This window comes from Ambystoma mexicanum, chromosome 3q (assembly GCF_040938575.1).
Source record: "Ambystoma mexicanum isolate Mex_15411 chromosome 3q, UKY_AmexF1_1, whole genome shotgun sequence".
Taxonomy (NCBI): domain Eukaryota; kingdom Metazoa; phylum Chordata; class Amphibia; order Caudata; family Ambystomatidae; genus Ambystoma; species Ambystoma mexicanum.
In genome coordinates this window covers 967,650,609-967,677,567 of record NC_090926.1, presented here as the reverse complement: position 1 = coordinate 967,677,567, position 26,959 = coordinate 967,650,609, and the positions used below count along the sequence as shown (strand labels likewise).

Genomic DNA, 26,959 nt, shown 5'->3' with positions numbered 1-26,959 from the left:
TATATATATATAGATATATAATGGTGGCATTATATAAACGGCCAGTGTGGGCGTATATATGCACTGCCAGTGTTTGCATGTATTTTATTTATTTACTTTTATTTTATACACTTTTCTGGCGCCCAGACGGCACTTGCACAGTAACTTGGTAAGCAAGCACAATGTCTGTCAGGAGTAAAGTGCAGATATCAGAGGAAGTACAGGTTAGTCATATGTATGGAGCAGCCATGTTTTCAGCAGTTTTCTGAAGGCAAGATGTGAGGGTTTCTTTCTGATGTGGGCAGGGAGTTCGTTTTGAAGGTGTGATGCATGCAGACAGTATAGGGACACATATACATATAAAAATATTGTATATATTGCCAGTTTTGGTCAGTTTTAAGATGCCCCCTGTCCGATTGGTCACCTAGCACCTGTTTGCTCTTTTCCCACAGCCCCCAGTGCACCCAGTTCCATCAGGTTCAGCGAACTTACGACCACCTCAGTCAACGTCTCCTGGGAGCCCCCCGTCTATCCCAACGGCATCCTGGAGTCCTATCGTCTGGTTTACGAACCCTGCACGCCTGTGGACGGTAGGTGAAGAAACACAGCACACATGTCCTGCGTGGGTGCAATGTTGGCTCCACACAGCACTCACATGTCTCGGGAGGATAACTCAGGGACAAAGTGCTCGCCTTGGAAGTAGGACGACACGGAGCAACACAGGTTCGATCCCGGGTCCGCGCTTAGAAACCTCTGGGTATTAAGCGCGTTATAAATAACCTATCATATCATAATATTTCATGCTGGCTATAGGATGCCTTGATGGGTCAATGAACCAGTCCTCTGAACCTGGATTCCTGGTAAGTGGCTCATGCCTATCACTCAAGGGAGTGGGCAAACAACTGCCGCTGTGGCACTCAGGGGCAGGCATACAGGTATCAGAGGCCTATGGTCAATTATACGTGGTCCTCCGTTACACATCTCTTCCCCAACGGGCAGCCACACAAGTGACCTTAAAGTATTTCTGTTACTCTGTAACTACACAAAAAACTGGATTCGGGAGATGCCATACGAAAAGGTTCTGTATGTGCTGAATGCATAAGCACATATTTAAATACTCCCTCATCACATGTATTCAGACCTGAGTGCAGAAGACCCTTGGAGGCTTTGTGAATGCATGCCATACAAAATGTCAAAGTCAATATAATCACATTGCACAGTTCTGAAGAACACGAGCCTGTGTCTTCTCTAAGGGACCAAGGACATCCTACATGGTATAATCATTGTCTCTAAGGGCCCCTAAAGCTCTTTAGGAAACCCTGTTTGGTATAATCATCTTCTCTAAGGCACCCATGCAACGTTTTAGGAGACCCTACTTGGTATGGTCACCGGACATTGTGGCAAATATTGCACATGATAGGATTAGTATTATGCAGTCATTTGGACAGCGGTCTATAGAGGGTTTCCATTTCTGTGTGTGTTTGTGAGTGTGTGTATGTGTATCTATCTATTTATGTGTATTTAAGAAATATCCCCTGAAGTGAGGGCATTTCCTCTGAGGAGGCATTCATTGCCTCACTGTCGCCCTCGCGGTTCAAGAGAGACACCACATTACTAAAAGGAGAGAATAACTCCTGCTCTTCTCCGGAGAGGGAGGACACCACCTTTTTAGATGCGACAACCCCCTCTGAGGGATCTCCTGCAGAATTCCATGCTTGAGTTTCAGGGAGGAGAAAACACCCATAATGGATTCAACAGCCCAAACCCTCATCTTCAGGATAGAGTCAACGTTGCTGGTGGATGCGACCACCCCAGTGCTCCCATAAATGATCAATGCCATATTCTTGGAGGAACCATCTGCTCCAAAGTTAAAAAGGGTGTGCAGGACATCGTTGGAGAAGATAACCACCTAAACATCAAGAAGCAACAGCAGCACCAGAGAAAAGATTGCAGCAGGCAGGAGGAACATAGTCATTGAAAGAGGCAACCAAGGTATAACACTGCATCCCCAGAGGAGACAGAAGCATGTAGGACGAAGAAGGCATCATTGAAGGAGACAACCGCACAAATCTTATGAGGAACACCATATCTGCAGAGAACACAGCAGCATGTAAGACTAACACAGCATCATTGGACGAGACAACCACCATAAACCAGAGGGGAACACTTGACCCACAGAGAAGACAGTGACATGCAGGACCACACAAAGCCTTAGAACAATATCTCTGCAGTGGAGACAACAGTGTGCAGAAGGAACATGGTGTTATTGAAGGAGATAACCACTCAAAACCCCGGAGGAACTTCACACGCATAGAGAATACAGCAGCATGCGGGACCACCATGACATCATTTGAGGAGACAACCACTCAAAGTTGGGTAGCACCACCACATCCAGAGATGACAACCTGCAGAAGGAACATGCAACCACAAAAGTTCTAGAGGAATACCGCACTAGCGGAGGAGGGAGCATCATGCAAGAAGAAGACAGCATCATCAGAGAAAGCAACCACCAAAGTTCTAGAGGAATACCACACTAGTGGAGGAAAGAGCATCATGCAAGAAGAAGACTCCATCACCAGAGAAAGCAACCACCAAAGCTCTGGAGGAATACCACACTTGCAGAGGAGAGAGCATCATGCAAGAAGAAGACAGCATCATCAGAGAAAGTAACCACCAAAGCTCTGGAGGAATACCACACCAGCGGAGGAGCGAGCATCATGCAAGAAGAAGACAGCATCATCAGAGAAAGTAACCAACAAAGCTCTGGAAGAATACCAAACTAGCATAGGAGAGAGCATCATGCAAGAAGAAGACTGCATCATCAGAGAAAGCAACCTCCAAAGCTCTGGAGGAATGCCACACCAGCGGAGGAGTGAGCCTCATGCAAGAATAAGACTGCATCATCAGAGAAAGCAACCACCAAAGCTCTGGAGGAATGCCACACGTCTGGAAGAGAGAGCATCATGCAAAAAGAAGACTGCATCATCAGAGAAAGCAACCACCAAAGTTCTAGAGGAATACCACACTAGCAGAGGAGAGAGCATCACGCAAAAAGAAGACAGCATCATCAGAGAAAGCAACCACCAAAGCTCTGGAGGAATACCACACCAGCGGAGGAGCGAGCCTCATGCAAGAAGAAGACAGCATCATCAGAGAAAGTAACCAACAAAGCTCTGGAAGAATACCAAACTAGCAGAGGAGAAAGCATCATGCAAGAAGAAGACTGCATCATCAGAGAAAGCAACCTCCAAAGCTCTGGAGGAATATCACACCAACGGAGGAGCGAGCCTCATGCAAGAATAAGACTGCATCATCAGAGAAAACAACCTCCAAAGCTCTGGAGGAATACCACACCAGCGGAGGAGCGAGCCTCATGCAAGAATAAGACTGCATCATCAGAGAAAACAACCTCCAAAGCTCTGGAGGAATACCACACGTGTGGAAGAGAGAGCAGCATGCAAAAAGAAGACTGCATCATCAGAGAAAGCAACCACCAAAACTCTGGAGGAATACCACACCAGCGGAGGAGAGGGCATCATGCAAGAAGAAGACAGCATCATCAGAGAAAGCAACCTCCAAAGCTCTGGAGGAATACCACACCAGCGGAGGAGTGAGCCTCATGCAAGAATAAGACTGCATCATCAGAGAAAACAACCTCCAAAGCTCTGGAGGAATACCACACGTGTGGAAGAGAGAGCAGCATGCAAAAAGAAGACTGCATCATCAGAGAAAGCAACCACCAAAGCTCTGGAGGAATACCACACCAGCGGAGGAGAGGGCATCATGCAAGAAGAAGACAGCATCATCAGAGAAAGCAACCTCCAAAGCTCTGGAGGAATACCACACGTTTGGAAGAGAGAGCATCATGCTAAAAGAAGACTGCATCATCAGAGAAAGCAACCTCCAAAGCTCTGGAGGAATACCATACGTGTTGAAGAGAGAGCATCATGCAAAAAGAAGACTGCATCATCAGAGAAAACAACCTCCAAAGCTCTGGAGGAATACCACACCAGCGGAGGAGCGAGCCTCATGCAAGAATAAGACTGCATCATCAGAGAAAACAACCTCCAAAGCTCTGGAGGAATACCACACGTGTGGAAGAGAGAGCAGCATGCAAAAAGAAGACTGCATCATCAGAGAAAGCAACCACCAAAGCTCTGGAGGAATACCACACCAGCGGAGGAGAGGGCATCATGCAAGAAGAAGACAGCATCATCAGAGAAAGCAACCTCCAAAGCTCTGGAGGAATACCACACCAGCGGAGGAGTGAGCCTCATGCAAGAATAAGACTGCATCATCAGAGAAAACAACCTCCAAAGCTCTGGAGGAATACCACACGTGTGGAAGAGAGAGCAGCATGCAAAAAGAAGACTGCATCATCAGAGAAAGCAACCACCAAAGCTCTGGAGGAATACCACACCAGCGGAGGAGAGGGCATCATGCAAGAAGAAGACAGCATCATCAGAGAAAGCAACCTCCAAAGCTCTGGAGGAATACCACACGTTTGGAAGAGAGAGCATCATGCTAAAAGAAGACTGCATCATCAGAGAAAGCAACCTCCAAAGCTCTGGAGGAATACCATACGTGTTGAAGAGAGAGCATCATGCAAAAAGAAGACTGCATCATCAGAGAAAACAACCTCCAAAGCTCTGGAGGAATACGACACCAGCGGAGGAGCGCGCCTCATGCAAGAATAAGACTGCATCATCAGAGAAAGCAACCTCCAAAGCTCTGGAGGAATACCACACCAGCGGAGGAGAGGGCATCATGCAAGAAGAAGACTGCATCATCAGAGAAAGCAACCTCCAAAGCTCTGGAGGAATACGACACCAGCGGAGGAGCGAGCCTCATGCAAGAATAAGACTGCATCATCAGAGAAAGCAACCTCCAAAGCTCTGGAGGAATACCACACCAGCAGAGTAGAGGGCATCATGCAAGAAGAAGACTGCATCATCAGAGAAAGCAACCTCCAAAGCTCTGGAGGAATACCACACCAAAGGAGGAGCGAGCCTCATGCAAGAATAAGACTGCATCATCAGAGAAAACAACCTCCAAAGCTCTGGAGGAATACATCATGCTTGAGGAAGCGTCAAAGGCCGCCGCAAAGCTGAAGTGGAACACTCCATCCCCAGGGTAGACCGCATTATGAAGGGGGACACTGCCTCATGAGAGGAAGGAACCGTCCCAGGGCCCCTGTTGAAAATACACTTAACATTGGACAGATGTTGCAGAAAACCCAATTACAGCATTTGTTGTTGTTTTATGAAATGTGCATTTGCAGAGACTTATTTTTTGTCTGTCCGTTTTTTGTGTTGTTGTCCAGGCCTACACAGTGCTCGAAATGGAATACATTCACTCTGGTTCACTCTGGGAACCCATCTCTAATTGGGGCTGAGTGGAGTGGCAGGAGGGATAGAGGCAGGGAAAGGGGTGGGGTGGAGTCATGGCATGCAAGTGCCTTTAAAAATTTGTTTGAAAATAAGGGAGCTAAAACAAATTACATTTTTAAAGAGATGATTTGAAACCTGCACAAATCCAAGAAATAGCAACCTGACAATCTATAAACAGATTTAGTAACATGTTGAGCCAAGACGTATGAGAGTAGCTTTATTTTGTGCGTTCTGATTGAAAGCCTACAATTCCCAGCATCCAAAGTATTGGGCGCTTAAAATATTGCCTCTGGGTTTAACAACTGCACTATCAAAACTGAATGAAACATAGTGAAACACATGCAAGATGCAATCACCTGCTTGTAGTCCTTGTTTCACAGAGCATGTAGCTTTATGCAGTTCTCCCTTTTCTAACCAGCCAACATTCGCACCTCTCAGGGGACCTAACAGACTATAGTCATTACTAACTACCCACTCATTGCTGTCTGCAGCCATGTAACTAACTGTAAAGCCTAATGTGACCCAGTGCACAGATCTTCTGAGCTCCCAGGTTTAGTCTCCGAGTGCTGGAAACCGCTGATTACTGAAGGTGCAGCGGGGTGCAGCAGCTACGGCATCGGCTTTTGTGTTTCCCCGGAAACCAGGAAGTACATTTTAGGTGAATTCGGAACCTTGGGGACATCTGGCTCCATTCCTGTATTGGGCCTTTTGCATTTGGTTGATGGCAAAAGACAGGTTCCCCTTATGCGTCTGATATTTAGTGCTACAAAAAAAATGCAGTGCTCTACTGACAATGGCTAGAGGGGAAACCTGTGCAGACAAAAAACTTTTGAGAAACGATACGAATGTATGCAAGACCCTTTGTCATTTTTCCAGACACTATGGCATGGCATCGCCCTTCAAGCAGCGTGAGCACCCCTCCTTCGGGCTAGCTGTGGGGCTACAGTGTAGACACCCTAATAATTGACCCCTCCAAGGAGATATTGGTATCCCCCGCCTCTTGATATGATATGATTGGTTATTTATAATGCGCTTAATACCCAGAGGTTTCTAGAGGGTTGTATCAGGCATTGCTATAACTTCATCAGGGCTATGTACCAGTCCTGTTCAATGCATCTATTGGTTCTACACCCACTCTCTCTACCTCACCCCAACCTAGGTGTTCACCATTGTTGATAAAAGTAGTCACATTTTGAATGTTTATTCTATTTTGGGAATGGGTATCTATCATGTCCCCTCAACCCTGTGCACTTGCACTACTCTAGACGTGTGTGTTGTTGAATCTTACCTCCTAGAATCTGGTTCCCACCTTGCAACAGTTAAATCGCCAGATTATGCAATGTCCCCCAATCTGGCATTATTCTTCTGAAGATGTGGGCAGAACTGGGAAGTGGCCCCCGAGCAGAGCAAGCAGAATTCAGATGTGGGCCACAGAGTGTGTTCAGCTGTGGCATTCCCTGCTTCACACGTGGCCTCCATACGTGGACACAAGGCTCTCTGTGTAGCCCAGAGAACTGAAAGGAAATCTCCAAATGTTGCCACCAGGGCTGTGCACCGCCCTCCAGATGCGATATTGAGCACTTGACCGTGTGCTCCAGATGCGGCCTCGCTGGTGATATGTATGGTACTAACGCAGCCTCCCGGCTTCTGCTGGCAATGTCACTCCCTTGTATCCAACATTCATCTCACTTGTGCTTACCTCACCGTGTCCCAGCGTTCCAGTAGAGTGCTCTTTAAAACCCCTCCTACCCCTAGAATGAATCCTCTACCCTACACACATGACTCTGTAGTGACTGCATTGGGCCAAGCTGCCACCTCATTGGCCACTATTTCAGATATTTTCTCGAAAGGCCTAATTTGTTTACTTTCTCTGGGGAATTGACCTGATGTCCTTTCCCCAGGATGCATTCTCTTTGTGTCATTTCATCCCAGCGCCGTCTTTTAGCATTGGATTGTGGGCTGTTAACATTGCTTTGCTAGTAATGTCACTTTTCTTCTGCAGTACCACCTAACAGTGCTCCTCAGTGCTGACCTTTAGCAGCACCTGGTAAGACTGGGCAAGATTTTCAACACATAGCCTGCACATCCACATGGACCTTCACCCAGAAACCCTTCTGCTCCAGCACAGAAGCCTACTAAGTACATCTCTGCCAGTCCACCTGAATCCTGGCCTGAAGCACCCCTACCATCCAGGCATCCTCAACCATTGTGTTTTCTCTCCCTTCCAGGTGTGAGCAAGATTGTGACCATGGATGTGAAAGGGACCGGCCCACTCTGGCTGAAGCTGAAGGACCTGGCAGAGGGCGTTACCTACCGCTTCCGTCTACGGGCCAAAACATTTGTGTATGGACCAGAGGTGGAGGCCAATATCACCACTGGCCCTGGAGAAGGTACAGTGTGATGCAGCTTTCTAGCGAGTGAGGATGGCAGGAAATGAGTATTACTAAAAGAAATCAAAATGCAAGTGCACCTACTCTGTCTCTTGAGCAGGAAGTGTTTCCTTATACGTGTTTGAAAGCTGTACTTTAAATATATATATGCATTCTTGATCTTGATACGAAGAAACCAAGAGGTCATAATTTGGATGAAGAACTTTATACTTTTTTAGGGACCTAATGACAATACTTATTTCCCCTAAACGATGTTATCAAGAGTTATATTGTTGCTCTTCCTTTTCTGGCATGTACAAGAGATAAATCTTCCATTCTGTCTTACCTTTACCTCGTAAACCTTCATTTTCATTTTCCTCTTCCACCCTTTCTCTCTTTTTCATATCAGCTGCTAAGAGAGTGCCTTCTAGACTTACGTTCTATATCTATCACATATTTCATATGTGAGATGGCATGTATATTTCTTGAGACTTATTAGCATACAAACAGTTTGAGATCCACAAGCTGTCTGAGGGCTTACACCCAGATGTACAAAGGTTAACGTGCGCTATTCATATATGGTATTTTTAATGTGGTATTTTTTAAGAGATATTTTTTATAAGGTACTTTTATAAGCTATCCTTATTTGGTATTACCATATGATTCTTGCAGGTTTCAGACTGCATCCCTTTGATTGACTTTCTACAGTTAGCTTTATTTTTGTAGTGCATTCTTTTCTTGCCTTTCCATTTGATCTGCTTTTGGTTTCTGTAATTCTATATTTCTGCTTCTCTTCTTTGTTAATTATAGGCATGTAATGTACATGCCAGTGGTCACTGTGTTTCCCCTCAGGGTTTGAGGTTATGTTTGATTCCGCACTGCTTTAATTTAGGGGCAACCCCTTTTCAGGTTAAGTATATAGATTATTCTATAGGGCTCATTTGAGTATGTATTTTTTCTCCCTATCCCTAGCGTAGCAGAGGATATATTTCTGTTTTTAGAATTGTGATGTATTGTTTTTCATCATACCTTTTTCTAATTTTGTTTCATGTAAGTGCGCCAAGGTTACATACATAATTGGGTATCCATTATCCTGTCTCTGTCTTGCTATCCCCTTTCTTTTCCTGCCTTTTTATATATCTCTTCCGCACCCAACAAATGATTTTTTGAATTTTAGACCCACAATTATTACATGCTGTGCAAGAATGTTGCTTTCTACTATGCTGGCTGTGTGAACTATTTTTAAAGATTGAATTTCTGGTTTAATGTGTATATTGTAACTAACTTTTTGCCATTTTGCACAAGTTGAACGTTTACAGGCACTATGCACTTTATATTAGGCACTTTGCACTTTATGCAAGTCATGCACTTGGCACTTTATAGCAAAAAGGCAATCAGCACTTTAGAGACCAGGACTAGTTCACTAGGAACCATGTATTAGGGTTGGTGCAGTCCTATAATTCTGCATAGGGCAGTACACCCAACTCGTATGTTCCATTTAGTCACACAGTATATGTTTAATTGAGGATTGCATGTAACATTCTTTGTTCATTTCTTTGCCCATAATTAAATATAATAATGGGTCTTGCGTGAATATTACAATTCCGCATAAGATCGCAAAAGGCGGATGCATGATCTGGTAATACATTTAGCTATGGCAGTAAAAGGACATACATACACGGGGTGTTGAATGAGCATATATTTTTGAGGTTGCTACTAATAGTCATGTAAGCGAAACGAGAACTATTATATGCATTTTGGGTTCTAACATGCTCTTAATATGTTTATTCTCCCATTTGGAACGTCAAGCACTAAGCGTTAATTATCCATGTGGTTATGTTATTTATAATATGTGAGATTTTCAATAATTGTCCATTTCGGTTTAACAACTGAGCAAGTGTTAACAATGCATGTAATATCGCTGAGAAAGTGGATTTATACACTAAGTAGCATCTGAAATGTGCTCAAACATTGTGGTAATTACTGAGCTTCTTTATATATACAAAGATGTCTGCCACCGAAATGCAATCCAAGCACAGTGTGTGAAAGGGATACATTCTATCTGATACAGAGATCAAAGAGACTAAGTACCCTTTTTTAAAGTCACCTTGTTTATGTTTGCACTTTCTAACGTGATCAAGCGGTCTGTGTACCATGAAACGCGACGTTTTCTGGTCTTTTTTCCTTACCATGCTGACATAAAGAATAAAGCATTGTCAGTCTGGATTAACATTGGAGTGTTTTTACCTCTTTGTAGAGAGCTATTCAGGCCTTCTCTGCTGTTCTTGGGAGTGCATTTCCGCCGACTTTTTCCCCGGTTCCATCCAGGATCTGGGAATTGGTTTTGCCTGTGAAACTGCACATCCCGATATTTCCCTGCCGCCCCCTTGGAGTGGCTATCACAGAATTATACCGCAGAATTGGGTCACTGCCAAATTCTGGATATGCAACTTCTCTCCCAGAATGCCATCCCTGAAATGTTCAACACTCACAGACACACTGGTATGTCATTTATTTGCTATCAACCTTAGAACACTGATGAGACCCCAAAAGGATGAACCACGCCTGTGGCTGTTGAATAACGTCCATCGATATCTAGGCAAACCGGGCCTTTTGGCGATTCTGCATTCACATGGATCTACTATCTAAAAGTGAAAGGCGGAGCCTGCATTTATCTGCATTCACATGGATCTACTATCTAATAGTGAAAGGCGGAGCCTGCATCTATCTGCATTCACATGGATCTACTATCTAAAAGTGAAAGGCGGAGCCTGCATCTATCTGCATTCACATGGATCTACTATCTAAAAGTGAAAGGCGGAGCCTGTATCTATCTGCATTCACATGGATCTACTATCTAAAAGTGAAAGACAGAGCCTGCATTTATCTGCATTCACATGGATATACAATCTAAAAGTGAAAGACAGAGCCTGCATTTATCTGCATTCACATGGATATACAATCTAAAAGTGAAAGGCAGAGCCTGCATTTATCTGCATTCACATGGATCTACAATCTAAAAGTGAAAGGCCGATCCTAGATCTACCTGCATTCATATGGATCTATTATCTAAAAGTGAAAGGCGGGGCCTATATCTACCTGCATTTGTGGATTTAGGCCTAAGAGTTTGACAGTATACACGTGTTATTGCTTGGAATCTGAATTTGCTATTAAAGAGATGCAGGCTCTTTGAAAATGACTTCCACCCCTCGCTTCAAAGCTCTGACATAATTAAGAAAATTCCTTTTCTTCCATTATATGGTTAATGTTTAACAGCTATAAAAGGACGCTGGATGCCAAACATTCTGCAAAGTGTGGTTGAGGTCAACACACTGACCTACTAAACAAGCATTTACATAGCCGGTAGATCTGGCTTTTGTGTAAGCATTATATAGGCTTGTTAGGTTACAGTGTCACCGGGCCTCCCTCATGCAGCTTTTAGCACCTGGGCATGGCATCCGTGTCACCCCACTGCATGGCATCCATATACTCCCTGCTTATGAAGCATGCAATCACAACATTGCATGATGTGTGTGTGTGTGTGTGTGTGTGTCATCTTCCATTGCACTACTTTGCGTGCAGAAGGATACACGGCGTATCAATTTTGTCGTATATAGTACTTGGTCAAATGGTTTGCCTCTGCCATCTGCATGACAACATTTGTCGAAAAGATCCTAACTAAAAAAGTAACACCCCAGTGCAAAGGAAATAACGAAATAAAATCTGAGTTTAGGGAGGTATTCTGAACCCTTAAAGAGGAGACTTGCGAAAACAATCACCTGGGGACTTAATTTCCACATCTCGCAGCTGCACGTGTAAGTGAACCCGTGCCTTTCTCCATCCTCCCGGTGTCCAGTGCGGCTCTTATGCTATGAAAGTGCAATTCTGTATGTGAATGACTCTGGAGAGTTTCATTTGTTGGAGGAGGAGGAGGTGGGGGAGTCATATGACCAGCCCAAGTGCATTGTAGACAAATATTGATCAAAACTAAATGTGTTGGCATTCGTTACCCCTCAGGCCGCCACGCAGGTTTCAAGCAGGGCATGTGGGTCGATCATTAGCATGTGCAAAGCAACTCTGCCAAAAGCGAGAGTGCAGTAGCCCCTCCCGTGCACCGACCCCCTACCTGTTCCCAACACCTGTAAGCGCTCATGTGTGTTGCATGTCACAGCTCGTAAACCTCGATCAATATCCTTGACTCGGTTTGGCACTTATGCACCCCCTATGTGCAAAAACGGTGTAGTCTTACTGGTTGGCGCTATAGCACCACCTGCAAAACACAACTAATGGTTCTGTTATAGCGCTATCCCAGCCTAAACTATGGGGTTCTTAAATGCCACCTTTGAGCCCAGGCTAATGAGTCGACATTAAGAAGCCTTAGGACCACTGCAGACTTTTTCTGCCATCGCTATTTCATCCCTCCCTCTTCCTTCTCTATACCAATCGGTTTGCCTAGGGCGCACTTTAAGCCACAACCAAAAAGAACACCTTGAATTGCACATGCGCGCTTAGTTGATTGGTGACGGTTGTACCCGGATATCTTGTGCTGGTTGTACAAAATAATAACAGAAATGTCTGTGTGTGCAACAAAAGAGATTTAATTGTAAATGTGTGTGAATCAGCCGACACGTGTTTCAACCCTCATGGATCTTTCTCAAGGCAATACAATTCCAAGGTTCCCAGTGTACTCTGGGTCTATCGCTCACTGTGAATAGATGAATCATAGATAAGAGGTTCCGGGTTAACACAATGTTATTCACGTTGGAAGGTGCAGCTGACCAAGACAGCGTACCAACAAGGCGTGTGTGGGAAGAGCCCAAATGGGCTTGTGACGAGTTATCAAAGATTACCCTTTCGGCTCGGATATATATATAGAGACCGCCTTTTTGGCTCCGCACGGTGTCCCGCGTAGACTCTTAGATGATTGGCCTGCAATGAAATGAGGAAAGGTCAAATAGTGCACGCCTCCCAGGAGAAATTTTGGCATAAAGTGTGTTTTGCACAGCAGCATTGTGTGTGCAGAAGAGACTGTTGTACAGAGCAGAACAATGTGCGTGTGCGGCACAGGCTCAGCGCACCAGAGACTGTATAGCAGTGGTTTGTAATACAGAGCTCCACACATCAGAAATACTGTTTTAGATGGCCCCAAGTGACATAACTGCTTATATTTTGCTTTAAACGCAGGCCCCTCTAGGGGGTGAGCTACACAGTTTGCAGACAGTCTCAAGACCACTGCTAAAACTAGGCAACTACGCTGACGACACACAAATAGTCTACACACTGAAGGTTAACCTTCCTACTAACCAACAGACATCAAAAACATGCCTTGCACATGTGGATGCATAGGTGATGGCTAATAGGCTAAAGCTTGACCCTAGCAACTCATGCTTTGCAGGACTGCTACTCCTAACAACACCTCAATCCCTTTGCCTTAAGATGTGGCCAGTACCTTGCTCCATGATATGGAAACCTTGGAATCACAGTGACCTCCCGCTCAAATCACAGGTGAGAGCCATTGCCAGAAGCTGCCTTTTCCAGCTCAGCACTCTATGATGCCTCATACCTTACTCAGCCTCTACACCCATGGCTGTGACCTTAATATCACTAGTCCTAATAAGACCGGACTGAGCCCACAGCCTCTTTCTTGGACACTCAGAAATACCTCATGGAAATATTACATAAAATCCAAAATGCAATGGCCAGACTACTCGTCGGGATGAACGCTTTGAACACACCATTCTCTACTGGATCCACGTCAAGGAAAGAACACTCTTCAAAACCCTCTGAATCACCCACCGTGCCAATCATTATCACAGGGAAATTCCAGCATTCCACACCTTCCAGGACTCCATGGGCCAGTAGCGCAGCTCTACTTCCAGTCCTACTTTCAACATTCCCCCTGGCTGCCTAACTATTACACTCCCTACCTAAGCATCTTTGCACGGATGTGAACCCCCGACATTCAGAAAACAGCTCCCGTCTTGGCTCTTCAAATAACTGAATTAGTTGAGCAGCAAGAAATCCGAATTAACAACAGGAAAAACTGGTTGCTTATGTCTCAGATCATACATGGACTAGGCGTGTAGCTAGCCCAAAAATAACTCTCTACAAATGGAGATTGGTCTTCTGTGGCACACGCTCAAGGAACCACCATGCCGATCAGGGCGTCTGGATTTTCATCCCCTCTCCTACGACAATCAACATCAGACCACAACCATTGAAAGAAAGGCAGTCATCTGCTGCCCGTGCCCCAAAAGTCTCTAAACACTGACTCCTCTTGTGCTTCCCACTTCACTCCATCCTAACTAACTCTTCACTACTGAAATCTTGCAACCTTACATCACACTCCTTTCCCATCAGATGACCCGCAAAGTCTAGCACACTAAGCACACACCTACCCACCCGAATGGCAACCAAGGGCCGCCCTTACGGCTATCCCGCCTCATTGCATTCCCCCCACCCTGATCACTGTATTGTCCATGCCAGCACACAGGCAAAGGTGCTTCCTACATGCACTCAACTTCACAGATTTCCCCGCCTGGCTTCCCTACCATCCCACTTACCACCCCCCATCCCACTCCCAACACCCCTAATCTTGGCAGTCTCTCTTTTAAAGGGCAACACTGCCAAGATCATTTGGCCGATATTCGCTGTATGTGACCCCTTACCTTACCACTGCTATCCCGTGTTTTATACATTATTAGCCCAAGAGACTGTGTGCTATGTAGCCTGGCACATATTATGTCTTCAGAAAAGTCTCGGTGCAGATACTTAGTTTTCTCTCTGTTGCTGGTAAAGTACTTACTAGTTTAGTAAACTTTTCATAGTTTTTACTGCTTGAGAAAAGGAGGCAAGCTACTGGTACATCCAATTCCTATCTCGAGCTCTACTGACACGTCCTGTGTCTAAGGAACTATAAGGCCCCACTGGCATAATGGGATCCCCCACAGCCCCTGCTGTGACAGGGGGCCCACCACCACATGTCCTGGGAGGGGAGCCCTTGGCTTACATTTTTGTATAGTCTCTGTGCCTTCTTCATAAAGAAATAATTTCTGTAACAGAAATAATTTCTTTATGAAGGCAGAGAGACTACAAAGAGAAATTATTTATTTTTTAAGTCTGATGGGTCCCCCACCCCATAACATGGAAGCTTCTAGGCTGGAGGCCTCCATGATGTCATGGGGTCGGGGGAGGGAGGGGGGTTCTGTGCTCTATAAATTCAAAAAGAAATGGTTTATTTTTTAAGTCACTCTGCCTTTATAAATTCATTATTTCCATTATGGTTCGATCCTTAACCGAAATAATTTCTTAATGAAGTCAGAGTGACTTCAAAAAGAAACCATTTCTTTTTGAAGTAATAGGGCCCCGCACAACCCCATGACGTGTGCATGTGTGAGTGTATGATGGAAGGGTGCACACTTAAATGTAGAGGTGGCTGCCTGTGTGAGTGTATGGTGAAAGGGTGCACAATTAAATGGATGGGTGGCTGGGTGTGCGTGTCGAGTGTATGGTGATAGGGTGCACACTTAAATGTATGAGTGGCTGTCTGGGTGTGCCTAAATGATGAAAGGGTGCACACTTAAATGTATAGGTGGCTGCCTATGGAAGTGTATGGTGAAAGGGTGCACAATTAAATGTATTGATCGCTGTCAGTGTGAGTGTATGGTGAAATTAAATGTATGGGTAGCTGCCTGTGTGTGTATGGTGAAAGGGTGCACAATGAAATGTATGGGTGACTGGGTGTGCATGTCAAGTGTATGGTGAAAGGGTGCACACTTAAATGTATAGGTGGCTGCCAGTGTGAGTGTATGGTGAAAGGGTGCACACTTAAATGTATAGGTGGCTGCCCGTGTGAGTGTATGGTGAAAGGGTGCACACTTAAATGTATAGGTGGCTGCCCGTGTGAGTGTATGGTGAAAGGGTGCACACTTAAATGTATAGGTGGCTGCCTGTGTGAGTGTATGGTGAAAGGGTGCACAATGAAATGTATGGGGGACTGGGTGTGCATGTCAAATGTATGGTGAAAGGGTGCACACTTAAATTTGTGGGTGGCTGCCTGGGTGTGCCTGTATGGTGAAAGGGTGAACACTTAAATGTATGGGTAGCTGCCTGGGCGTACCTAAATGATGAAAGGCTGCATACCTAAATGTATAGGTGGCTGCCTATGTGAGTGTATGGTGAAAGGGTGCACACTTAAATGTATAGGTGGCTGCCAGTGTGAGTGTATGGTGAAAGGGTGCACACTTAAATGTATAGGTGGCTGCCCGTGTGAGTGTATGGTGAAAGGGTGCACACTTAAATGTATAGGTGGCTGCCCGTGTGAGTGTATGGTGAAAGGGTGCACACTTAAATGTATAGGTGGCTGCCTGTGTGAGTGTATGGTGAAAGGGTGCACAATGAAATGTATGGGGGACTGGGTGTGCATGTCAAATGTATGGTGAAAGGGTGCACACTTAAATTTGTGGGTGGCTGCCTGGGTGTGCCTGTATGGTGAAAGGGAGCACTCTTAAATGTATGGGTGGCTGCCTGTGTGAGTGTATGGTGAAAGGGTTCACAATTAAATGTATGGGTGGCTGGGTGTGCATGTCGAGTGTATGGTGAAAGGGTGCACACTTAAATGTATGGGTGGCTACCTGGCTGTGCCTGAATGATGAAAGGATGCACACTTAAATTTATGGGTGGCTACCTGTATGAGTATATGGTGAAAGGATGCACACTTACATTTATGGTGGCTGCATGGGTGTGCCTGTATGTTGAAAGGGTGCAAACTTAACTGTATGGATGGCCACCTGGCCACCTGGGTGTGACTATATGGTGAAAGGTTACACACTTAAACGGATGGGTGGCTGGGTGTGTGTGTGTGTCTAGTGAATGGTGTGTGTGCTTGTGCTCAGGGGTGCAATGAAACCTACATTTGGGGGGGTTGCTAACCCTTCAAAGGTTGGGAGAGGTTCTATCTTCACGGGTGGTGGGGGAGGGGCAAACTTATTTTGTGGGGGCATCTACTTTATGCATTCTTATGGGACTATTCTAGTGCAGTTTCAATGTTACACACAGTTAACTCTCTCCTTTAAGTCTGAAAACACCCACTTATAGACTGCTGTGAGAATAAGTGGCCTCCTGTCGCCTCTCCACCCTTCCAATCACTTCCCTGTCATGCAAGTACTAAAGCCACATCAAGATTTCAATTGCGTAAAGTATTATGCATTTGAATGCAGGTACTAACAGTGAAATGTTTTACATTATGTGCCTTTGTTAACAGCGAAACACAGGTGCTGTTTAACATCTGTGTCCTGTTCTGTCCAGCAATGGCTCTGTTGTTCAGCCAGGTTGAGTCAACGTAGCCCCAGAATTTCAAGCGATGGGCGGGGTGGGAGGGGGAGGGCTGAAGCCCAGTCAGCTTAATGGTGTTGTGTCACTATAGGTGTTTAATCCCTTGGTTACTTGTTGGTAATCTTCATTACTCATAGCCCTATTCTTCCTCGTCCCAATGCTTGTGTATGAGGCTCTTTGCCTCATACACAAGTACTGTGATGAGGTAGAGGGACATGGATGTAATGCCTGGCTTAGTTACCTGTAATCTTCATTACTCCTAGTCCCACTATTCCTCATCCCAGTACTTGGAGCCTCATACGTAAACACTGGGAAAGGAAAAGGGATGTGGAAGTAATTCTGGGCCGAGAAGCTGATTTTTGGGGTTGGCGCAGGGGATGGGAGGGAGAGGGGATGTGTGGGGGGGTGGGGTGGGCCAAGAATTGGTTGATAAATCGTAATGGTCATTCATCTCCAATCTACGCAGGCATGATGTGTGATATTAGTGGCTAGAGAGGAATTTTTGTGCAGCCAGTCTAGTCATTTCTTAGTTTGGTTTGACTTTTTTTTAATTGGGCATCTCTGAGAAAGCAGTTTTGCTAAATGTAATTACATGGCTAGACTGGCATTTGGGTGCTGCCAGTCTAGCAGTTTCTTACGGCGGCATTGTATATTTTTCTGGGCATCTGTGATAAAATAACCATGATAACTGTTATTGCTTCAACTGGCATTTTGGTGCAACCACTCTAGGTATGTCTAAATGTGGCCTGGCATGCTTTACTGTAATATGCTATTACGTGTCTAGACTGCTCTACTTTGTGCAGCCAGTTGGACATGTTTTCATTGTGGCATGGCATTTTTAATAGCAAAGCATTATATTAATTAAAGCATTAATGTTCCTATGCACTGTTGGTGACTTGCATTTATTGGATTTTCTGATTGGATTTAACCTACAAAACAATTGCAAACGCTATGAACTTTTAGCCAATATTTCTCAGAAAGTATGCTGTATAATGCATTAAAAGACATATGTATATCTTTCTCCTAGTGCAGTGTGTGGCGTACCCCTGCAGCAGCACGTTTGTGCGTACTGCGCAAGCATGGTAATCCAGGTGGCCCTAGAGTGCGGGACTTGTTGCCGAGTTGTGAGCGGGGCCTCAGCATGGCTCACAGGGGGCACCCACATTTTGGGTTACGCCTATGTAAGGCCTGCCTCATTTGACACAACAGCTTCTGGCTTTGTGAGTGACACCTCTGGGTCCAACTGGAAGAAGGCGACACGGAACTGACTCTGCCCCAGCCCTCCAGGCAGCTTTCCAGTTGCGCTGGCCCGATGGGCACACTTTTGATTTCCCTAGAGACTGTCAGCCTGTGGGCAAAGCCAGAGCTGAGCCTCTGATTCCTGTTAATAAACATGACGTATAACTTCCAAGGCGCCGTTGTTCTCAGGGTCACTGCCTTGGCGGCCCAGCCTTCCCACGGTGCGGACACATCGTCTCTCTGAGGCCCCACAGGCACTAACCAGATAGGCATCTCTGAAAGAAAATGAAAGGACAACGAATTGCAAAGGGACTTTTCAGGATTCATATTTTTAGTGGATGGGGTGGGGGAGGAGAGCAGGAGTACAGGGAGGGAGCGAGGCCCGCCAAAGCCCCCCTCCAACCACCCACCCACCCGGATTTACAAAGGGCTTGCTCAATATTATTTTAAGGGCTCTCAGCTGACGTCCCCACTGGCCGGCGCGCTGAGAGCTGCCCTTGTTAGCGCCCTCTTGGAACACAGTGTCTCTGTGCGTGTTTGTTTTCACTGGACGCCTTGTTGTTTGAGAAGCACTTTATATTCGAGCGTCCTCTTCGAATGCCATGGCAACATGCGTCCTCTTTGGCATTATTTGGCTTCCGGGAGGCCAGCTGCATACCGTGCCGAGAGGACGCGGTGGGACTGCTGCTTGCTCCTCAGGCTTGTCATGGGCTTGAGGCGGCAGCTGGATCTAACACGGTGGCCGACACTGTGCCGAGTGAGTGCGGCTGTACCCGCCTGTACCTGTAATACTGTAGATGCCCCCGTACACTGGACTAGTATTGCGGCTGTCACTGGTCTCCCATCACACGGGGAACAGGATCTGTGCTCACGACTGCTCACCTTTGCATAATAACGCTAGCGTCTTGAGACTTTGTAGCGCTTTAAGTATTAGTACTGTCGTTGCCCTTAATACAGCGAGCCACTGATATATCTGCTTTACCCATTCCTTCCTGGGACGCCCGGTCCATTTGTTTACAGGCAAAACATTTAGGCCTCCACCAAGAAGTCTTTGGCTCACACTTGGTAGCGTTGTCAGGAGAAAGACTTAAGTCCCGATTCATTGAATGTGTGCCCAGTTCAAAGTGAATTTATGGGCTGTTTCACAGTGTTTACTGATGAACCTGCTTTTCTCAGCTGCTTTGGTAGAGTTTAAGGTTTAAGGGCCCGATTCATGGAATATTTGCCAGGTTCAAAGTGAATTTGCCCTGCTGAAAAGTGACTTTGCACTGCCGACACAAACCCTGATTCATGGAACTGTGCAAAGTGTTTTTTTGCCGGGCAAAGTCAGTGTATAGTAATTGTTTCAGTACAAATGGCAGCACAATACAGAAATATAAATAACGAATGACTGCTGCTCAGTCTGAGAGGCCCAAAGCCGAATCATCAACATTGCAGAGTACAGTCTGACTCAGACCGTTCTGCAGTGTTGATGACTGGGCCTGGTTACAACACCGGGGCGCGTCCCCTTTTACGCATCTTTCTTGTGTTGTGCAGATGCGTGGAGATTGTAGCTCCACGCACTCTACGTTGCACCACACAATGCAGGAGACTGGCGGGGCGCTAGAGGGGTGGCACCGCCAGTATATAATCTGTGCGCAAACAGCGCAACACCAGTCAGCCTCTTATTTTAGAATGGGGCGGACATAGGCTAGCAACAGGTATTTTGCGAATGTCATTGGCTGTTTGCCAGCCAGTGACATTCATGAGTGTGGGTGGGGTTGGGTGATGGGCACCAGCGTGTTAGTGACGTAGGTGTTGCCACCAAGTGTTTCAGGCCCAACCAGGCCGGAGAACAGGACAATCGGTAAGTAAAAGGAGGTCAGCAATTTGATGGTGTCCAAGGAAGTGGGGTAGAACATCTGCTTATATTTCATATTAAAAACAGCCATCTGGGAAGGCCAGTCCCACCCGTTTGAAGAACACTGCAGTATAGCGTTGTTTGGTTCAGCCAGGCACTACCACCGTGGGGCCGGATTTCAGTGATGCCTTTGCACTGCACTGAAGGGCGCTAGCGCTTGGAAGCACTCTCTTTCCATACTTGCTCTCTCGGCTGCTACACCTTCGTGTTGTCTTTGCCCCTTCGTGCGCTTTCTCTCCCTTTACCCCCTGCCCATATACCTTCTCCCACTTGTATCTCCCTTCTTCTGTTTAGTCTGAATACAATATATTAATGTTGAAAACCCTCGCTCTCTGCCACCTACTATTCTGCCTCGTCCCCTCTATTGTAAGGTGCTACATTTGCAAGCCTCGACCACTATTGGCAATCTTGTTCCATGGCCCATTCTAGTTAACCCCCACTTACACCCATTAATATCCATGCAGGGCAATACAGTAACTGGCCAGCAAGGCACAAGGCTCAGAGCAACAGCTCTTCAGCTCAGACTGAGGCCCCCTGAGCCAGGGACGTCATTTCACCAAAATGCCTGGGGTAGCGGAAGTGACATCACATGACCCTTGACCCCTCCCCCCCCCCCCCCGATGACATCACCGGAAGTGATGTCATTTGACCCCCCACCCCGAAGTGATATTGCTGGAAGCGATGGAAGACGACCTTTCACCCGTTGGCAAAACAGGAAGTGGCATCACATAGCATTGTACACTACAAAAAATATGGTTACGATATCACTATAGTGTGATGTACATTTCATACAAGAATGGATCGCCATATGTATCGTTAAGATCAGTGTGTGTAGGCCCATATTACCAAATTACTGTGAATGCAAGCAGACGTCCATGACCAAATGATAATGATGTATTATTATATAGCACTGCTTAAGCGCTTTTTATAGAAAAAATATACACCCATATCACCCAACCTGTGTTGGTACTCATTTATCGACCTCAGAGGGATGAAAGGCTGAGTTGAGGCATTTAAGAACAGACTAAATCAGCGACTCACCCCCTGAAGTGTGCCTGAAATAAACCTTTAATGAGTCTAGCAATTATTGTATAGAATTCCAGAAAGACACATTATTTGGTATTCCCATTCTTTCTTATTTAGGGTGAGTGCTGAAAATGTTAGACTTGTGGCACCCCTGTTCTTATTTTTCTTCTTTTTTAAGGGGCCGGAACAAGAACGCCAGCCACTCCAGAAGTAAAGAGCCACATGGTGCTGGCCACAGCCCAGGAGCTTGCATTACATTTTTTAGAGGTGCAAGGGAGACCTCAGAGGTCGCAGTTGCGACCCCTGGCGACCCCTAAATGACATCCCTGCCCTGAGCCACACCTGACCCATGGCTGGCGTCTTGTGAACACTGCAGGATGGTAGACTCTGAGTGTCCATAGAAATGACTGAATGCAAAAAAAACATGCTAGAAATGACTCTGTCTTTTTGATCGTATTTGATGCAGATTTTTGTAATATGTGGGGGGTGGGGTAAGGGTATTAGTTAAATAAAGTGCAAAAAGCAAAAAGTATTTATTGTTTTTCGATCAAATATATTCGGTAATTTCTCCTTTCATTTTATTATTTGGTTATTTCATGGACAACCAGACTCTGTGCTTCTGAGAAAGCACAGTCTTATATATTCAGTAAGAGATCCAGAGAAATTGTTTATGAAATAACATTTTTTTTAATTACTGAATATACAAAAATTGAATCACATATAAATAAACAACATACACAGACAACAGACAGCAATGATGGATGGACAGAACATCATTAAACACCGTCCAAAAAGAAAACAGGACAGCCATCCGAAATGGACACACACAGCACAAACACACATCATTCAAAAGCCCACAACCAAACATCCCGACTATCAGAGAACAATATATGAAAACAGAAAATTAATTTACAAGCTAGAATGGCCGGATCTAAAAAAGATGGCTTCAACTTCTCATATTTCCATCTTCTGACCAATAGAGCGATCTTCAACAACACCCAACCGGTTTCAAAGTGTATCAATAATTTGTAACTTCTTCACCAGGGAATAACTTCTAAATACACATGAAATTATAGAAATAAATAACTGTCTGCACTCTAGTATTGGTTTTTCATGAACAAAAACAATTTCCTAAAAATGAAGCAAAAATACATCATCTCCCTCTAATTTGTTTTCTGATAGTTGGGATGTTTGGTTGTGGGCTTTTGGATGATTTGTGATTGTGGAGTGGGTCAATTTTGGATGGTTGTCCTGTTATTGTCTTTTTGGGCTGTTTTAATGATGTCCTGTCCATTCATCATTGCTGCCTGTTCTCTATGGATGTGGTTTATTTATATTTGATTCAATTTGCATTTATTGAATAATTGGATCTCTTTCTGAATATCTAAGGTTTTGTTCCCCGCATCGGGGCGAGTAGGAGCACCTGTTTCTGTTAGTTCTGCTACACAGCCCGTGACTGTGCAGGGACTTTTTAGTGCCTTTTCCATTTACTTTTCAATTGTTGTTTTTGGGTGTTCAGTTGGTGACTCACTCCTTTTCTGGTCTTTTACGGGATGGCAGAGTCTGATACCACGACTTACTCAGAGGCACAAATTGCCGACCTTATCACTGGCCCTTCTTTCATTTGGCAATGTAGATCTTCCGATAAATGATGACAGCACTGTAACCAGCCAAGCATTAATACGGTTAAAAAGAAACCATTCCGGACAGAGCATCATGGTCATTTACTGAAGGAGTATGTGTGGACTGTTTGTAATTACGTCTGGTCCATTCATCATTGCTGTCTGTTCTCTAGGTATGTTGTTTATTGATATGTGATTCAATCTTTATATATTGAATAAATAAAACATTGTTCTTTCATAAGAAATGTCTCCGGATCTCTTTCTGAATGTGTACGATGCTGTTCCCCGCATCCGGGCTAGCAAGCATGTGAAACTGACATAGGTACCGGAAGACAGGGTTGCTCGCCTCTTCCAGAGGTGCACAGCAGGAATGAGGAGAGCAGCCCTGGGGCTGGGACGGTTTTATAAAACGGCAGGCTTGTCATGTGCAGGTGTGCTGCTTGAAAAAGAAAACGCAGGTGTTTTACCAGCCAAGTGCTGTCTAACTCGAGGCCTACCTCCGCCTCAGTAGGCTACTGACAAGTGCAGGGTTGGGCTGAATTTACATTGTTACAGAAGAAAGTGGAAGAGGAGGCAAAACAAAGCCTTGCCTTCTATTGAGTTGCAGAAAAACAAAGCAAATAGGCTGAATTCGTAAAAGTGAGTGATATCCTAACACCAGAATGTTCTCAAAAGCAGCAGCCGCACCCATGAATAATTCCAGCAGCACTGCGCTACTGCACCCGCATCAAGCTGCTGTAATGGAGAGGCGGGGTGGTTTGTGGGGGGCTATCCGGAAATGCTGATTGTGTCATGGGACTGCTTCTGTACAGGCCCTACTGGCCGTTTGAAGGCTGCGCTCTGTTGGAATATTGATCACTTTCACATATTGCACTCTGCCTCCATAATGGGACCATTGGGCGTGGCAGGGAATTGTTGAATTCTGGGTTGTCTCTGCTATGGTAGCTTTCTTTTCTGGGTTCTGACTTTTTGTAACAGGGTTGTCTTTAATCTCCTTGAATTAGGTGCCCCTGGTTCACCTGGTGTGCCCTTCGTGTCCAAGTACGGGGCCGCTATCGCCATCCAATGGTCAAGTGGAGATCCGGGCAAAGGCCCAATTACTCGATATGTCATTGAGGCACGGCCATCAGGTAGGTGCTGCTTTATGCATTCCGTGCTTCTCAGAGTCCAGTGGGAGAGTCTCCGGTCTAGAAGACACGCATGCATGGTGCACGCTCACATTCCGTGCTTCTCAGAGTCCAGTGGGAGGTCTACAAGACACGCATGCATGGTGCACACTCACATTCCATGCTTCTCAGAGTCCAGTGGGAGAGTCTCCCGTCTACAAGACACGCATGCATGGTGCACGCTCACATTCCGTGCTTCTCAGAGTCCAGTGGGAGGGTCTCCGGTCTACAAGACACGCATGCATGGTGCACACTCACATTCCGTGCTTCTCAGAGTCCAGTGGGAGAGTCTCCGGTCTAGAAGACACGCATGCATGGTGCACACTCACATTCCATGCTTCTCAGAGTCCAGTGGGAGAGTCTCCGGTCTAGAAGACACGCATGCATGGTGCACACTCACATTCCATGCTTCTCAGAGTCCAGTGGGAGAGTCTCCGGTCTACAAGACACGCATGCATGGTGCACGCTCACATTCCGTGCTTCTCAGAGTCCAGTGGGAGAGTCTCCGGTCTACAAGACACGCATGCATGGTGCACGCTCACATTCCGTGCTTCTCAGAGTCCAGTGGGAGGGTCTCTGGGCTACAAGACACGCATGCATGGTGCACACTCATATTCCGGGCTTCTCAGAGTCCAGTGGGAGGGTCTCCAGGCTACAAGACATGCATGCATGGTGCACACTCACAGAGTCACTAAGGAACACACAGATCTTCTCCAGAGACACAACTATGTCCTCAATGCTGAGGTTTTAACCATAAACATTTGTCGCCAGAATACATGCAGGTGTTTTAAATAAAATTCTGATTTTCTCAATGATGCAGTCAGAACATATTTAATGGAAACACGGATCTCCAATAATATATACACACAGACACACACACCCACACACAGACACACACCACAATACATTCTGCACTTCAAAAGATTATGACCAGAATTCAATAAGTGTGACTGTAAAATGCACATATCCCTTCTCCAGTGCACAGAAGGATGCTCGAAAGTACACTTTCAGTTCTCCCCAAGACAAATTAAGTTATTCAGTGGTGAAGTCAAGGTTGTGCCCAGTGCAGAATCTGGGACAACACGTCTCAGTCAGAGCTTCTATCACACAACTAAGGAGCTTTTCAAAGCCACTTGTACACAAGGTCCTTATCTTCCCCAAAGCAAAGCTTTCCAAATGAACCCCAGTAAGATTCCCTCCTGGACCCTACACCCTGGCTGTTTCCAAAGCTTTTAATGTACAGCTTTCGGCCTGACTGCTACGAATTTCCAACTACTGCACTTATGATCCACATCATACCCAGTACATCACTTCCACCATGTCCAACTTCAGACTCTTCATTATACCCAACATAAGACAGTGCTTTCCGTACTGCACGAGCCGTGCTACTCCAATCACTGTGTGACTTCCCATGTTATCCAACATAAGGATGTCCCTTCCCAAAGCAGGACTTTGCATCCTCCATAATGTAAGTTCTTTCATCCATGTACATCCTCGCCATTCGACCATGGGCCTCATTAGGACCCAGGCGGTAAGGGGTTTACGGCGGCGTAAACAGCGCCGACCCTTACCGCCTGATTTCGAGGTCCCTTAGCGCCATGGAGGTTTTAACACCTGCTTTTAGCAGGTGTTAAAATCCATGGCGCTAAGGGACCTTGTTGTTAATTACGCCACCGTAATTTACGGTGGCGTAATTAACGCCTTCCCCACTCCCATTATGCCCTATGGGGCAAAAATGGGAATGGGGAAGGGTAAATGGGTTAATGGGGACTTACCGCCCTACTCACCTTGGAATTGGGCGGTAAGTCCGCCAACCACCATGGCGTAAACGTAGTTTACGCCATGGTGGTAAAGGTACGACCCAGGCGGTAACTTACCGCCTGGGTCGTAATGAGGCCCCATATGTACGTTTTACAATCCTACCTATAGCAAAGGATCATGTCTTCTGTAACGAGATGCCTTCCTTCCTACGCAATATAGGACTTTCTATCTGAACCACCATCAAACTTCGAACCACACTCACAATAAATGATTCCCTCCTACCTTTTGTAAGGCTTAGATTTCTATCTAGCCACCACACGCTTCCTACCCATATTAAGTCTTACCATATCCGGATTAAGACTTCCCATCCTGCTCATGTGAACATTTTCCATCACACAGGATAAATATGTTCCCCTCCTACTCACCCAACTTTCTATTCCCCACAACCACAATGAAAGGGACTGCACAGCATGGCGTCATGGTATTTTGGGTGTTGTTCGAGGATGCACGAGCCAGCGAGTCGGAATGATGCTTGTGGGCTTGGCTGATCAGTGATGCTGTCCACTCTTCAGTAATGAAGAGGAGGCGGGATTATTCTAGCAAAACATGCAGAATCCTTTATTTCACCAAATGAACGGCACGCTGTCTCGCCTCACCAATAAAACATGGATTTTGTATTTCTGTAGCGCATTATATCCTAAGAACTCAAAGGACAGATGCATTTCCTCTTTCAGATGAGGGATTGTGGGATATCCTCATCAAAGATATTCCAAAGGAAGTGACATCGTACACCTTCAGCATGGACATCTTGAAGCAGGGCGTGAGCTACGACTTCCGCGTCATTGCTGTGAACGACTATGGTTACGGGACGCCCAGCTCTCCGTCGCAGTCAGTATCAGGTATGGAACCAGGGCGTGGGGAACTGAACTATGAATTGCCTTCAGACATATTTATTGCATGTTTAGGACATTGGAATGTTGACAGTTTACCGAAGACAATGGAGCGCCCGAGGGCTGATAGTGATTGATATCGGCCCTTTGCTCCAACTTAACAATGTTTCGCCGTTCTGTATCTTTGTGTTTCTTAAGTAGAATGTCCTGCTCTCCTTTTGTGCTATGCTGCAATGGTATTGCATTACTTCCTCTATAATGGTACTACATTACTTCCTCAATGG

General features: G+C 45.7%; 1 protein-coding gene across 7 annotated transcripts in view; it reads left to right on the top strand.

Moving 5' to 3' along the window:
- Positions 1-26,959, top strand: part of SDK2 (sidekick cell adhesion molecule 2) — a 1,531,827-nt gene that overhangs the window by 1,403,872 nt on the left and 100,996 nt on the right. For 4 of the 7 annotated variants that reach the window (XM_069655117.1, XM_069655115.1, XM_069655111.1 and 1 more), the window contains 4 exons: positions 432-569; positions 7,598-7,759; positions 23,863-23,988; positions 26,520-26,684. In XM_069655117.1, coding sequence (XP_069511218.1) covers positions 432-569; positions 7,598-7,759; positions 23,863-23,988; positions 26,520-26,684 — 591 coding nt within the window. Of the gene's footprint in view, positions 1-431; positions 570-7,597; positions 7,760-23,862; positions 23,989-26,471; positions 26,685-26,959 lie in introns of all 7 variants that reach the window. The other 3 variants (XM_069655112.1, XM_069655110.1, XM_069655113.1) reach the window with 1 other exon arrangement.